The sequence below is a fragment of the Miscanthus floridulus genome, chromosome 11, assembly GCF_019320115.1.
Source record: "Miscanthus floridulus cultivar M001 chromosome 11, ASM1932011v1, whole genome shotgun sequence".
In the NCBI taxonomy this organism is placed as follows: domain Eukaryota; kingdom Viridiplantae; phylum Streptophyta; class Magnoliopsida; order Poales; family Poaceae; genus Miscanthus; species Miscanthus floridulus.
In genome coordinates, this window is record NC_089590.1 from 76,443,424 (window position 1) to 76,459,052 (window position 15,629).

The window sequence follows — 15,629 nt, forward strand, 5'->3', positions numbered from 1 at the left end:
ATTTCGCCCTGTGCCGTGTTCATTTATCCGAGCCATTGGCTGAAAAACGAGCTAAGTGAAGCTCGCTTACCAATCCCATGTGGTTGTAATCAGAATGTGTGTGGCGTGTAAACTGCAAATCACGGTTTTCGTTCCGAATCAAACGTGCCTGTTAGAGCCAGCCTCTTGTGCAGGAGTACCTCTAATGTAATGACAAAATTTGGTCTTGAAAATGAGCAACGGCTGTGGACACGTCGGTGAGCTCTCGAACACTGACGCGGTCGTTGACACTTGACAGCGAGGGACGGGCACTTCCTAGGGAGATTTGTTGCGGCCTCATTCGAGATATTTTTAGACACAACTAGCTAATCCAGCGACTAGCCCTTCTTTAATTGAGAAAGGAAGCTACCTCACTTTTGCCCCTTATTTAAAACGCATAGTCGCACAAGCATCACGATTATTATGCCACAACAAACAAACAAACAAACCACCCTGGGATTCCACACCCAAAATGCCACCGATTCCCTGGCCAAAACCCTCCAAAAAGCTTAAAAGCACCCCCGGAGATGCCATTCACACCACCACTTCTTCATCTACGCAACAAGGTGTACCATTAAATTTGATTAAACACTCCCATCATGGATCGATTCAAATGGACATTATATGTATGCAGTACAAAAATCATGGTTTTCTTTTTACTTCTTCATCTCATCTTATAAGAAAGCACTCTTAGTTTAGTTCCGTAGAATGGGTGGATCTCCAAAACCCAATGTCGTCGGAGGTTTAAATCCTACAGATCATACTCATTGTCACAAACAAGTGATGCTTTGAACATCAATATGGTCTTCAAATTACAACTTTAACTCATATTTTACATATAATTTTTTTATAATACATAGAAAAAGTATTTTTGATGTTTCGTATTTTTGATGTTTCACGGTCTGAGTTCCACTTGCCCCTTGAGGCTGGAAGGTGCGGACGCCGCCGGAGTCGGACGGAGGAGTACGGGCGCGAGGAAGAGACGAGGAGGGACAGAGGTATCACTGAAGGCTATTAAGTGATTTTTGGTGTTTGAATTATAATATGACAATTTGGACTCACATCTGTTGCTAGTATATAAGGTTAAGTTCAAATGGATGCAAGGTTGGCTTGAACTCAGACAACGTGAAGATTGAAGTGATGAACACCTGCTGTTGAAGACCTTGTTGGCCCCTCCTAGATCTCATTTTAACTCAAATTACGATTCTTACGTGCCATGGTGCAAGTTTATACGACTGTTTATGCCACTATAGCAATGTAGAGTGCAATCTATGACTTATTCTTTTTTTTAATAAAATTTGAAAGGAGAGTTTCGAAACAAATGTGCAATAAGCAAAAGAGCTTTAATTTAACATGAGGATAAAAGGTTTATAACAACTAATATGTTTAAAATTTTCAAATAAAATTTTAGACTCTTAATGCCACGAGGCATAGGCCTAATCTTTCAACGCCTGATTGTTAAATTATCACAGCCGGAGAGGGATTAAAGAGTACTTGTATGCATATTTTGTTAGAAAATAAATAAAGATAGGGCACAAAGATAAATATCTTTAATTAGGTGTAGATAATAGATACGTTACTTATCATGTCTCTCAAGATTTTAGCGCGTCCGGATGTACCTCATCTAGTTGGATTAAATTTGATTAAAAGTCCCCATCACGAAATCCAACCCGTTCTAAATAGAACATGGGATTATTATATTGCAAAAAATTGCATGATGATGGGTCTCGTTGTTTAGCAAGTCCAAGCTCCAAAAGCTAACTGAGAAGATAGATGACTTTCCTTAAGATTCGTCACTGTGTGCTGCCAAATTTGGCCAGGCGCCAAACCACCAGCACTGAGCCACGGCCACACCACTGATAGCACCAATGCAGAATGCACAAGGCCGGGCATCTATATTTCCGACTCCTCCACGCCTAGCAACGCGCCCGCGACCGAGACCGGCACAAGCACAACACAAACAAAACATGTCTCAACACACCATTGCCGCCATGCACGCCGTCGTGCACCACCACCCTGGCCACCGCGCACCGCCGCCTCGCCGCTGCTCTCGCGGCCACGGGCGCAGCAGCGTCGTCGTCCGCGCGGCGGCCGCCACCACCGTCACCAGCAACCCGGGCGCCGCGGCGACAGCGCCGGACTCGCCGTCCGCGGCGTTCTGGGACTACAACCTCATGTTCCGGTCGCAGCGCGCCGAATCCCGCGACCCCGTCGCGCTCCTCGTCACCGAGGGCGCGATCCCGCCGGACTTCCCGGCGGGCACCTACTACCTCGCAGGTCCGGGGATGTTCACCGACGACCACGGGTCCACCGTGCACCCGCTCGATGGCCACGGCTACCTCCGCTCGTTCCGCTTCAGCGGCGACGGCGGCGGCGCGGCGACGGCGCACTACTCCGCGCGGTACGTGGAGACGGCGGCGAAGCGGGAGGAGCACGACGACGCGGGCGCGTCGTCGTGGCGGTTCACGCACCGGGGCCCCTTCTCGGTGCTGCAGGGCGGGACCCGGGTGGGCAACGTGAAGGTGATGAAGAACGTGGCCAACACCAGCGTGCTGCGCTGGGGCGGCCGCGTGCTCTGCCTCTGGGAAGGCGGCGAGCCGTACGAGCTGGACCCGCGGACGCTGGAGACCATCGGCCCGTTCGACATCCTCGGCCGCATCGGTGGCACCACCACCGACGAAGCGGCACGAGACAACGACAGCAGCGAGGCTGCGCGTCGTCGTCGGCGGCGGCCGTGGCTGCAGGAGGCAGGGATCGACGTGGCCGCGCGCCTGCTGCGACCGGTCCTCAGTGGTCTGTACCGTCACTGCCACCTCTGCATCTGCATGCGGTCGGAGCACGCACCAGAGCCTGCGGTTGTCCACTCCACTCCACTCCGACCCGACCGACCTGACGTTTGTGCACTCGTGTGGCTCTCGCAGGTGTCTTCAGCATGCCGGCCAAGCGGCTGCTCGCGCACTACAAGATCGACACCAAGAGGAACCGGCTGCTGATGGTGGCCTGCAACGCCGAGGACATGCTCCTCCCGCGCTCCAACTTCACTTTCTACGGTCCGCCCTGCACTGCACATGCACCCCTTAGCCTGCTCAAATCGAATCGATCACAGATTCAAACAAAGTTCACGCCACCTGCTCGATCACTGACGTTGACGACGGCACTGCACCGCAGAGTTCGACGCCAATTTCGAGCCGGTGCAGACGCGGGAGTTCGTGGTGCCGGACCACCTGATGATCCACGACTGGACCTTCACAGACAGCCACTACGTCCTCCTCGGCAACAGAATCAGGCTGGACATTCCCGGTACGGAAGCGGATTAGAGTACTTCTCTCCTTTTTTCTTTAACTCCTGAGGCCAGAGTCATTTGCAGCGTATCTCACGTGAGTGGCGTGCGGTGTTTGGGCAGGTTCGCTGCTGGCGCTCACGGGCACTCACCCAATGATCGCCGCCCTCGCCGTGGACCCGAGCCGGCAGTCCACACCCGTCTACCTGCTGCCGCGCTCCCCGGAGGCCGAGGCCGACGCCAGCGGCCGCGACTGGAGCGTGCCCATCGAGGCGCCGTCGCAGATGTGGTCGATGCACGTCGGCAACGCCTTCGAGGAGCGGAACGCGCGGGGCGGCATCAACATACAGCTCCACATGTCCGGCTGCTCCTACCAGTGGTTCAACTTCCACAGAATGTTTGGTAAATTCCGGATACATACATCTTCAAAATCCTGTCGATTGAACAATGTTGTTCACCTTGTACATCTTCGAAATTCTTTGACCTGCTACCGACGCAGGTTACAATTGGCAGAACAAGAAGCTGGACCCGTCCTTCATGAACATAGCCAGGGGCAGGGAATGGTTACCTCGTCTTGTTCAGGTGAGCAATCGCTTTAATTAACTTGGGGTACTGTACCAGATGTGGAATATTTAATAGTGACAGAGTCGTGACCTTTAAAAAAAATTGACCTTTAAAAAATAGTGACAGAGTTGTCGTACGCCACGACCAATCCAAATATCAAATGCAGGTGTCGATCGACCTCGACAAGAGAGGAGCGTGCCGAGGATGCTCCGTCCGGAGATTGTCCGACCAGTGGACCAGGCCGGCGGACTTCCCGGCGATCAACCCAGGCTTCGCCAACCGGAGGAACCGGTTCATCTACGCCGGTGGTGCCTCCGGTTCACGCAGATTCTTGCCGTACTTCCCCTTCGACAGCGTCGTCAAGGTAGACGTCGCTGATGGATCGGCGCGGTCGTGGTCTGCCGCGGGGCGCAAGTTCGTTGGTGAGCCGGTCTTCGTCCCGACCGGCAGTAGCGAGGATGACGGCTATGTTCTGCTTGTCGAGGTAGGAGGCACATCCATTCAAAAACCGACATGGAGAAAGAGAAACATGTCAGCTGACCCTGATGTTGCTTTGTTCGCAGTATGCAGTGTCTGATCACAGGTGCCATCTGATGGTGCTGGACGCAAGGAAGATCGGGGAAAGGGACGCAGTTGTGGCAAAACTCGAGGTGCCCAAGCACCTCACCTTCCCAATGGGATTCCATGGGTTCTGGGCAGATGAATGACACCACAAACTCCAATCTAACTCACTGAGCCCTGAAGTAGACCCAAGTTGTCTTGATCGCTTGAAACCTCTGAAAATGAAAGGAACGCAACAAACAGGGGCTTTTGTTGTTCCTCGCTCGCTCTTCAGTCGGTTGTCCTCTCACAAGCCATCACGGAGGAGACGTCTACTTTGGCTCGAGCTGCTTTCAAGAACCTCGTACTTGGACTCTTCTGGCATCGACGACTTCTATGATCCCTTGGCTTTCCCACTCTTTTGACATGTTTTGTACCATGATCACCTCAACTTTGTATTGAACTCCTTTTTTCTATTTAGTGAAATATATGCTCCGCACGTTCTCAAAAAAAAAAAAAAAAAAGGTCGCTCAAACAAACACATGATACCTTGTCAAGTCTGTTCAAATGTACCATGGAACATGGATGGAAAGTGCTCTACATCAAGCACTGATAACATGTAGAATTTTGCCTCGCCAAGCTTTTAGACCATACTAATGTTCATGAAGCACACGGCAGATCATATTATGTAATAACGTTCAAGGCAATCCCACACAGTAAACATATAAAGTTTCCACCAACAGTACTGATAAGGCAACTTCTGGACCCGAAACCTAAGACATAACATCACAGATAACCATATTGAAAAGGACTAATTCTAGAAGTAATCCTGCACACAACTAAGAAGCCACCAAACTGTGAAGTCGACGAATTGCTGTGCTCAGCGTATACGAGCTATAGTTACCACGATGAAGACGAACACCGAGAGCATGAATGACATCTTCACTATATCATCAGAGAAATCGTAGTTCTTGCCCCCGGCTTGAAAGAGCATATTCACGAGCCCAAGTATTTTCTCAAGGAATTCCCTGATTTTTGCCTGGGTGTTTTCCAGGACCCACATCATAAATCCAGGAGGGGCAGTAGAGCTTCCCTTGAGATCAGTTTCCTTGGCTGAAAGACAGGATAAGTAGCATCAGATGCAGATTCGTCCAACTAATAAAACAAGAGGCCAACAGAACTAAGTGGGTTTTATTGTTTATATGTTTTCACATAACAAAAGGTCAAAAAGATTATTCAAGGGCTGCTGCCTAATAACTTAAAAACATTGCTCACCCATGCCATTCCAAAGATGCCAAAAGCAGAATCTAAAAAAGTCACCTACCATCCTGGAAGGATCTCCTGAATTCTTGTACCACATCGTTGTTCATCACAGCATCCCATACAGCCTTGTCAGTTGACAAGGCCATAACCATTTTCTGCATGTAAGCAAAAGGAAGTCATGGTAAAGCAGGAAAACTAGGTTATTTTTGTAGACAATATATATGAACGGACACTGATGGCGTGTCAAGGTTTTATGGCACAAAATTCATATCTCTATGCATATATAAATAGCACCACTCAAGTCAAGCCACATTACCTGAACAGAAGCGTCTTCGTGCAATAGGTGGAATGCATCCAGTACACTTCGATGTTCCTTTGTCAAAAGAGCACTTGAGTTAAGAACGAGCCTAGCAGGTTCAGTCCATTCATCTAGTCCGACCTCAGATGCATCAGAACCCAGAGCAAAATGATTAACGAATATCCCAGACGAAGGGTGCCCTGAGATGGGCAATGCGAGGGCTTGTAGATCAGCCGCTTCAGAGTCCACGGCAGGAGCCTTCTCAAACACCCTGCATGAAAGAGTCAATTTGCTTAGATGGATGGATCAATAACGCCACGCCAGACTGAATCTAAACAATACTGAAGGGTGACAACTTCACTAACAGGATAAGAAGCTCTAACTAGGCAATGACGGAGCAAGTATCAATCAACATAGTAAAAAAAAGTAAGAAAATTTGCTCTCTTAGCAGAAAAAAAATTAAATAAATTGGAGATGCAACTGCATCTGATAGCAAGGCGTGCACTCTAAGCAATTTGAAGGATACACGAATCAAACATAGAGTGATTTGAGGCACGCTAACTTGCAGATGACAATTCGCAGTAAATAATACCGGATTGCCGGTCCGTGCAAAAACTGCAAATCATGGGAAACTTCACAATCTAATTACAGACACCAGATTTAAGTAAGCAACATGTAATTAATTACACTAAAAAACTCCAATCTGGAAACAATGATCTTTTCCAAACTATAATCCAATTATACAACCAGATCATCACCAACCTAAGAAATCAACAGCTATAACTTTACTTTTACCAAAAGTAGATAGAATCTTACTGCTTGATGCTGGCGACGGCGGCGCGGACCTCGTCGTCGGTGGGCGCGACCCCGAACACAACACCATGCTCCTCCGTTGCCTCCTGGAGGGCGTCAGGCGCGTCGGCATCCCCCGCGGCGACGACGACCTCCTCCCAGTCCTCGCCGTCGCTGCGCAGCGTGCGGAACTCCCAGCCCGCGGCGGAGGAGATGGAAGCCGGAGGAGGCGGCGAGGAGGCGCGCAGCGAGCGGCCTCCGGCGCGCGACAGTGAAAGGGCGCCGCCGGAGGAGGAAGAAGATGGGATGGCTGGGGCGGTGGCCGCGGCGGAGCGGCTGGCGAGGCGCACGAGATTCCTGCTCGTCATGGCTGATGCGTCGCCGCCTCTCCAACCTCGCCGCTCCCTTCTCGTATGAACCACGTAAACCACCATGGAGTGCGCCGCAGCCGCCGCTCTGAGCTTGGAAGTTCTTTTCTGAGCGCGCCGCAGAGCCTGCTTGGAAGTTCTTTTCTTGGGTATGGCTTCCTCGTTGGTCGGTTAAACTACCCAATCCACTTTCGGAGATAATAACCCTAGTGGAGCTATTGAAATAGCCCGTTCGGCTGGTCAGTTCAGCTTAGTTTCACGTTCAGCTTATTCTTCCTCGTAGAATAATATTCAAAATCAGTCTAAACCTGACCAACCAAACAAGATTGCACCATACATTAAATAACACCAGGGTTTACAGTTTACATAATATAAGTGGACATAATTTTTTCTTTTACTTCCCACAATATTCGTATGTGACTTAAACATCATCTATATTATTATGTGAGTTAGAACAACACCCGTTCTGTATGAAGTCTAATTTGAATACGTATTAAAATCGACACAATTCGTTGAAAAAAATTCTAAGCCAATAAGCTACTCTCTACGTCCCAAAATAATTATACTTTTTGGATTCAAAATTTGTCCCAGATAAGAATATTTTAGCTTGTGGACCAGCTAGATGTTGTTAACTTTTACTACTTTCAAAGTGCCTGGTACTACTTTTAATAGGGTATATATAAAATTTCGATAAATCTGTTTCTCGCTCGAGTGTTTCTGGCTGTTTCCGCACTCGGTTTTGCTGATGTCGGATTTGGGCCCTCAACGAAGGCGATGATACCGGTGAAGGCGAAGTGCACCATCTCCTATTCATCTTCTCCAGCGGGTATAGAAGGGGCCAGCCGGAGGGGGAGGGGGAGGCGAGGTAGGTCGGCCAGTTTGTGGGGGCGGTGACCGAGCGGTTAGGGCCCTGGCGGCGATGGAGGCGGCCAGACCAGGTCAAGGCAGGAACGCCATGGCCAGAGCTTGTTGCAGCGAGAGGAGAAGGGGAAGAAGGTGGCCGCGGTGGGCAACAGCGGGGGCGAGCAAGAAGATGAATAGTGAAACAAATTTGATCGAGTTTTTTGCCTCCCAAAACACTCGACCGTCGGGTAGACACACCCTAAAATTTTATAGCTTTGGTTTTCCCAATCATTCTAGAAGTGTACTTATTTTGGCGTGAAGAAAGTATGTGTTGCAATATCACGAAGATGTTTGCTAATATATTGACATAATCTATTTTCTCCTGCACATACGCCCTCTCCTTGTTACCAGATGACAAAGATCTGTATGCGCCTGTATGCGCTCATTAATTAGTAGAGAACTCATAATTTGGATCGAGTTTCCGGGTGCAAATGTACATCTTTTAATCTCAGCCGCGGCTTTCTCGGTGTTAACTTTTTATCTCTATATAAATTATTAAGTATATTTTGATTTGTAACAATCAATAGGCTTGTGTCAGCATAACCTTTTCTTATTGCTGAAGAAAACTGTGTTACGTGATCTAATACCCATCCACGGTTTATAAAATATTAATGAGCCACTGTCAAATGTAATTTTCTATTTGATGATGCAATTATCTGTGATTTGAATAACAACCCCGTGCCGTATGAGCCATTTTCCCGTTTGTCTAGTACCGTATATATGCCAACCGGTAGTTCCTCGCTGAGAGAGAAACCACCTAATTGTTGGTAGCGCGAACAGGGTCCACCGGTGTCAGATATCGATAATAGGGATTTCCAAAGCAAGGAGATCAGCGTTTATGCTGACTTTCCCGGATGAAATATGACATATTAAAAGGTCTCGCCCGACGTCTTGGGTATGGGCTCCGTCTCGTCCGACCTTAAGACCGCGCGCTCCGTCTCGCCCGACCCCTTGGCTGCGGTCTTCGTCTCGTCCGACCTCAAGACCGCGGGCTCCGTCTCGCCTGACCCCTTGGCTGTGGGCTCTGTCGCGTCCGATCCCAAGGCCGCGGGCTCCGTCTCGCTAGACCTCAAGGCCGCGGGCTCCGTCTCGCCCAACCTCAAGGCCGCGGGCTCTGTCTCGCCCGACCCCAAGTCCGCGGGCTCCGTCTCGCCCGACCTCAAGGCCGTGGGCTCCGTCTTGCCCGATCCCAAGGCCGCGGTTTCTGTCTCGTCTGACGGGGACCCATACCGTCGCCAACCACTCCAGGTCCAGCCGTATGGGCCTGGGTAAAAACTCTAACACCAGGGAAGAGACTGGCACGCCTCGATGTAACTTGTGGCTATGACGGGACATACCTAAGGATTCACATAAAAAATAGTATCGGACGTGCCAGTGCTGTTCTGCCTAACCCTCGTACGAACGCTAACAGGCGCGTCAGTTCACCACGACGTCCGCCGGGACAGAATGGAACGCCATGACCGACAGATGACGCATGCGCATGGCTCTAGTGACGAACAGGGCCATGACGTAGAGCTGTCCCTGTTGACATCTATAGGATCGACAGGACCCGTATAAAGGAGAAGAAGAACCTGGCGATCCTGGAAGCCTTCTTCTCTCTCTTGTTGTTATCCTTTTCCTACACTGTAACCCACGCTTTTTCTTCGCCTATAAAAGGAAAAGCAGGGCGCCCCTACTAGGGGACCGAACGACGAATGAATCAGAACACAAGAGCATGACACGAGCACACAGCTGAGCGGCAATCGAGCTCTCAGCACCTGTTTACTCCTTCCACCAGAGACTTGGGATCCTTTCCCTCTATCACCTGTTTGTAACCCCTACTACAAAACCAAGTGCCATTAACACGAGCAGCAGCGAACTGGACATAGGGATGTTCCGCCCGAATAATTATAAACCCTTATGTCATTCGAGCACACCATCCGAGCTAGACGCACAAATACAAGTTTACTCGTCAGTGGTCTAAAAACATCGATAGTTGGGGCGCTAGGTAGGAGGTTTTTGCGCGTCTCTACGTCCACATCAGGCCTCAGATGGCTAGTCACGGTGTCAACTAGGTCCTAGGGTGCACGTGCGTTTCAGGAACCTGGACTTCATCATTTCGATGGAGGGAGAGTTGACACAAGTTCCCGCCACCGTCCAAACTCTCCACTCCGTCGGCCTCGACGCGATCGTCGAGGCGCTTGAGGAGCTATAGCTACATGCACTAGAGGCCTGTGCCCCCATGAGCGACCAGCTCCTCGGCTTCAATCACGGAAGGCTAGAGCACTAGCTCGGCGCCTTCCTAGGACCTCGACCATCTCGAGAGGACCTATGCCGCCTCACATTCTCATTTGCCAATATCATGACGTAGCTTACCAGAGGAGAGCCACTCTCCCTAGAATACCTCATCTGGAGCGCCCTAACAGCGCTCCTGTTCGGTTTGCGCAACGCCGTAGAGACCGTTGGCCACCTTATGGCGCAACAAATGCCCTCATCCCCTACGAACGACGAGTTCATGAAGATGACCGAATATGTCATGAAATCTTTCCATGACCTCCTCGTGAGAGAATCGAAGCCGCCCTCCAACTCTGACTCTAGTAGGGGGAGCCATCACCCCTCGTGAGAATATTTCATGGCAGGTACCCCCGAGGGATACGTTGAAAGCATCCACGAGGGAGGGCTACCCCAACAGATGACCTCGACAACGAGGTCAAGGGGGACATAGGGGCCCCACCTCGCCTGTGGGTAGAGTAGCTGAGGGCGTGGCACCAAGGGCTCGAAGAAGCATGACTCTAACTCGAGCAAGAATGTGCAGAGCTTGAGTGAGAGATCAAGCACCATGGAAACGGTCAGCGTGCGCGTGCCGTGGCCTATGACATGAACCGAAGGATCATCGAGGATGACAAAGCACTCCCACACTTCACCTGGGCAAGCCAGAACGTTGCTGCCACAATGACCTTACTTTGGGGGCTTCTAGAGCCCGCAACACCCGAGGATCATCGGGCACATCGTGAGATTCGCACGCTACTCGAGCGTGTGGTGGCATAGCAGGCTGAGAGCTCGCTGTCTCGACAGTGAGCTCGACGCCAGCCAGTGTATGCCCTCAGAGCGACCTAATAAGGACATGTCAGTCCACTAGGCGTAGCAAGGTGGCAGGCCATGCACCGTGGCCCTGGTGCATGAGCGTCTCGGTCACCACCGTGACGTGCATGACACCCTAGATGCCCGCAAGCTTGCCCACGGCAATAAGAGGGAAGAGGCTAGCCGTGGCTACCACCCTCGTCGTGGTGGATGCTACGACAGCTATGAGGACCAAAGCCTAAGCCTTGACTTGCTGGGACCTTAGGCCTTTGGCCAACACATCCTCAACGCCGTCTTCCCACCGCAGTACAGACCGCCGACCATCATCTCGAAATACTCCGGGGAAACAAACCCCGGACTGTGGCTCAAGGATTATCAGCTTACTTGCCAAGCCAGTGGAGCGGATAGTGATGATTTCATTATCCGCAACCTTCCATTGTTCCTGGCCGATTCGGCGTGAACGTGGTTGGAACACCTTTCGCCCAACCGAATCCAAAGTTGGGTGGACCTAAAAGTGATCTTCATGGAAAGCTTCTAGGGCACATACGCGTATTCTAGGAACCCATGGGATCTCAAAAACTCTTTGTGGGTACATCTGACGCTTCTCCCCATAGTGCAACAAGCTGCCCAACATCGCCGACACCAACGTCATAGGAGCTTTCCTATTCGAGACCACCTGCGAGTCCCTGGTTCACAAGCTGGGATGTAAGGGCCCACGAACCACCAATGAGCTCCTCGACATCGCTACTAGCCACGCCTCGAGCGAGGAGGCGGTCGGGGTGATTTTTTATCGACCCAAGGTCAAGACAAAGTGGGACGAGGATGCCGACGATGGCGCCTCCAACTGCCCCAACAAGAAGAAGAACAAGCAGCGGTGCGAGGGCTCGCTCGTGGCCACTGCCGACCGCAAAGGGGGTGAAAGCCCACCGAGGGTACCTCAGACCACTTCGAGAAGCTACTCGAAGGGCCATGCCCAAACCATGCTTTCCCCGTTAAGCACCTATACAAGGACTATGTCCTTATGAAGCAGTTCTTGTCCAGAGGCTCTAATAAGGGGAGCATAGGAAGGAGCCCAAGTCGGCCATAGACAACATTGAGGGGAAGGATGGTGGATTTTTGGTGCTGGATGGCTGCCTCATGATCTTCGAAGGGTCAGTGGCCTATGACTCCAAGCGCTGCTAGAAGCTTGTGCATCGCGAGGTGTATACGACCAAGCCGGCCGTGCCTTCCTTCCTCCAATGATCGAAGTCCGACATAACCTTTGATCGAACCAACCACCCAGAAAGTGTCCCGCAACCGGGAAGATATCCTCTCATGGTTGACCCGATCATCGGCACAAAGTAGCTCACCAAGGTGCTAATGGATGGAGGCAGCGACCTCAACATCGTGTATGCTAAAACACTCGACGCCATGGGAATCGACTGATCGCGCATCCAATCGACCAGGGCGCCTTTCCACAGCATCCTACCTAGAAAGCAGGCCATACCACTTAGACAGATCGATCTGCCCGTCACCTTTGGGAATCTGACCAATTATAGGACGGAGACCCTTACCTTTGAGATGGTCGGTTTCCATGGGACCTACCACACCATCCTAGGACATCCATGCTACGTGAAGTTCATGGCCATCCCCAACTACACCTATCTAAAGTTGAAGATGCTAGGCCCATGCGGGGTCATCACCATCAACACCTCCTTCCAGCACACCTACAAGTGCGAGGTCGAGTGCTGCGAACACGCTGTGGCAATTATTGCCTCCAAAGAGCTTGCGGCCATCAGGGAGGAGATCGTCGAAGAAGCGCCCAACCCCAAGCAGCCGTTCAGGTCCTTCAAGCCTATAGAGGGTGCCAAGGAGGTCCTCATAGACCCCAGCGGCTCCAAGGGCAAAGTGGTGTGCATTGACACCATGCTTTCCTCTAAATAGGAAAGCGTGCTCGTTGACTTCCTCCATGCCAATAGAGACATCTTTGCGTGGAGACCCTCGGACATGCTAGGTGTTCCAAGAGAAGTCGCTGAGCACACCTTGAAGATCAGGTCAGGCTCCAAGCTAGTAAAACAGCGCCTACATCACTTTAACGAGGAGAAACGCAGGGCCATCGGCGAGGAGATTGCAAAGCTTTTGGTGGCCAGGTTCATCAAGAAAGTATACCACCCCAAGTGGTTAGCCAAACCCATTCTTATATGAAAAAAGAGTGGGAAATGGAGAATGTGTGTTGACTATATGGGTCTCAACAAAGCGTGTCCAAAGGATCCGTTTCCTTTACCATGCATAGACCAAGTAGTCGACTCGACCTCAGGGTGCGAAACCCTTTGCTTCCTTGATGCGTACTCTAGATACCATCAAATCATGATGAAAGAGTCTAACCAACTCATGACATCTTTCATCACCCCATTTGGATCATACTGCTACGTCATAATGTTGTTTGGCCTAAAGAACATGGGGGTTACATACCAACGCTGCAAAGCTCAAGTGTTTTGGGGATCTCATTGGGCGAACCATTGAGGCCTATGTGGATGACATCATGGTCAAGTCCAAACAGGTTGACCAGATCATAGCCAACCTAGAGCAGACCTTCGCGAAACTCCTAGCAAAGGACATTAAGCTCAACCCCGAGAAGTGTGTTTTCAAGGTCCTAAGGGGTATGCTGCTGGGTTTTATCGTCTTCGAGCATGTCATTGAAGCCAACCCAGAGAAGATCTCGACTATCATGAGGATGGGCCCGATTTAGAACATAAAGGGGTACACCGAGTTATAGGGTGCCTTGCCGCACTCAGCCACTTTATCTCACGCCTTGGCAAACGAGGTCTCCCCCTTTATCGGCTTCTAGAAAAAGGCTGACCGTTTTGAATAGATGCCCGAGGCCCACGAGTGAAAGCTCTAGTTTGGTTTTGGTTAATTGATGAAACCCTAAGTGCTAACCTAGTTTATCAAAGTGATTATGAGATAGGTAGCACTATTCCAAGTGGTGAAGCAAATGAAGATCATGACATGATGATGGTGATTCCATAGTAATGATCAAGTGCTTGAACTTGGAAAAGGAGAAAGAAAAACAAAAGGCTCAAGGCAAAGGTATAAGTGGTAGGAGCCTTTTCGTTTCGGTGATCAAGACACTTAGCGAGTGTGATCACATTTAGGTTCGATAGTCGTACTATTAAGAGGGATGAAACTCGTATCGAAATGCGGTTATCAAAGTGCCACTAGATGCTTTAACTCATTGCATATGCATTTAGGATCTAGTGGAGTGCTAACACCCTTGAAAATGTTTGTAAAAATATGCTAACACACATGCACAAAGGAGATACACATTGTGTTTAGCACTTGGGAGCAAGGGTTCAAAACTTCACCGGTGGAGTGTCCGCCCGTTAAGGTGGCTTGGCAGCGACGCTGCAACAGCCATGGCGGTGGAGGGGGAAGGCGAGGACATCGTGCGGGACACGCGGGGGCTCATGAAGGAGAGCCAAGCGGAGTTCCAGAGTGAGGTGGCGCCATGGGAGGGAAAAGCAGAAGCTGGTCCGTGGCTCTAGCGTGGGAAAAAAGGTGTGGCGCGTGCTCTCGCGTGAGGAGTAGGCCAAACTGATGGGGGTGCTATCAAATTGAATGCTTGGCTCGATACAGAGGCAGTCCAGACAAGCGAGGACTGATTTGGACAAGCCACGGTAGGCAGACACAAACTGAGCCAGGCAAGGCAAGCAAGCTCAGAGAGGAGAGATATTCATGACGCCGTAGAGTGAAGCGACAGAACAAGCAGTGAGTGAGGGAAGCAAGAAAGCAATATACGACAGCAGCAGCAGCTTGACCTTGGCACAGAAATAGACACAGCTTGGCTCAGCTTTAGGCTTAAGGCGCACGAGGGCAGCACGTCAGGGTCACTAATTCAACGGGACAACGGAGGCAGGCAACAGCGCGTTCAATCATCAACAGAGCTCGTTTTTGGCACTTTGCTTTAGAGTTATCATGTAACTTATATATATATATATGTATATACACATATAAAAATATATATATATATATAACGGTTTACTAATTTACATAAATTGCAACGTCTAGGCATGGGAAAATTTTGGCAAAGCTCGAATTTAAATTTGATTCAAACGCTATACATATATATGTATATCGTTCTATTTATTAATGAATTTTATTTTATTTATACAAGTTGCTTTTCATGCTTAATCCAATAGGACAACCCATCCGCTAGCATCGTCGTTCGACATTCCCAATTATTTCTACGCACTGCGTAATTTAACTTGAGCGCTTAATTCGAGTCCTCGAAACTAAGTCACACAAGATTCGCTTATCGCCTCAAGTACGTTTTAATTTAAAAACCCAAGAAACTCGTTTCGAAAATTTTTCTTAAGCCTAAATTGTGGTGCTAAACAAGCTCATAACACCAGGGGTGTTACAAGAAAGGCGTCAGTGTGGGGCTAGTCTTCGTTTCGCCCTCAGAGTACACATGAGGTACATGGTTTGCATCTATTTCTCCTCCAACAATGTGGCCGAGTATGAGGCACTCAATAACGACCTACGCATCACCATCGAGTTGGGT

The 15,629-nt window shown here is 50.0% G+C and overlaps 2 protein-coding genes across 2 annotated transcripts; one reads left to right on the forward strand and one right to left on the reverse strand.

The window, feature by feature from the left end:
* Positions 1-1,985: 1,985 nt before the first annotated feature.
* LOC136494741 (carotenoid cleavage dioxygenase 7, chloroplastic-like) lies at positions 1,986-4,895 on the forward strand. The gene is made up of 7 exons (XM_066490918.1): positions 1,986-2,811; positions 2,940-3,068; positions 3,187-3,318; positions 3,422-3,700; positions 3,798-3,880; positions 4,029-4,346; positions 4,426-4,895. The coding sequence occupies exons 1-7, from the start codon at positions 1,986-1,988 to the stop codon at positions 4,567-4,569; spliced, it is 1,911 nt and encodes a 636-aa protein (XP_066347015.1). The 3' UTR covers positions 4,570-4,895.
* A 186-nt stretch (positions 4,896-5,081) lies between these two features.
* LOC136494596 (uncharacterized) lies at positions 5,082-7,294 on the reverse strand. The gene is made up of 4 exons (XM_066490751.1): positions 6,780-7,294; positions 5,982-6,234; positions 5,727-5,820; positions 5,082-5,515 (listed from the first exon to the last, which is right to left on the reverse strand). Exons 1-4 carry the CDS (start codon positions 7,187-7,189, stop codon positions 5,283-5,285), a joined length of 990 nt encoding a protein of 329 aa, XP_066346848.1. The 5' UTR covers positions 7,190-7,294; the 3' UTR covers positions 5,082-5,282.
* Positions 7,295-15,629: the final 8,335 nt, after the last annotated feature.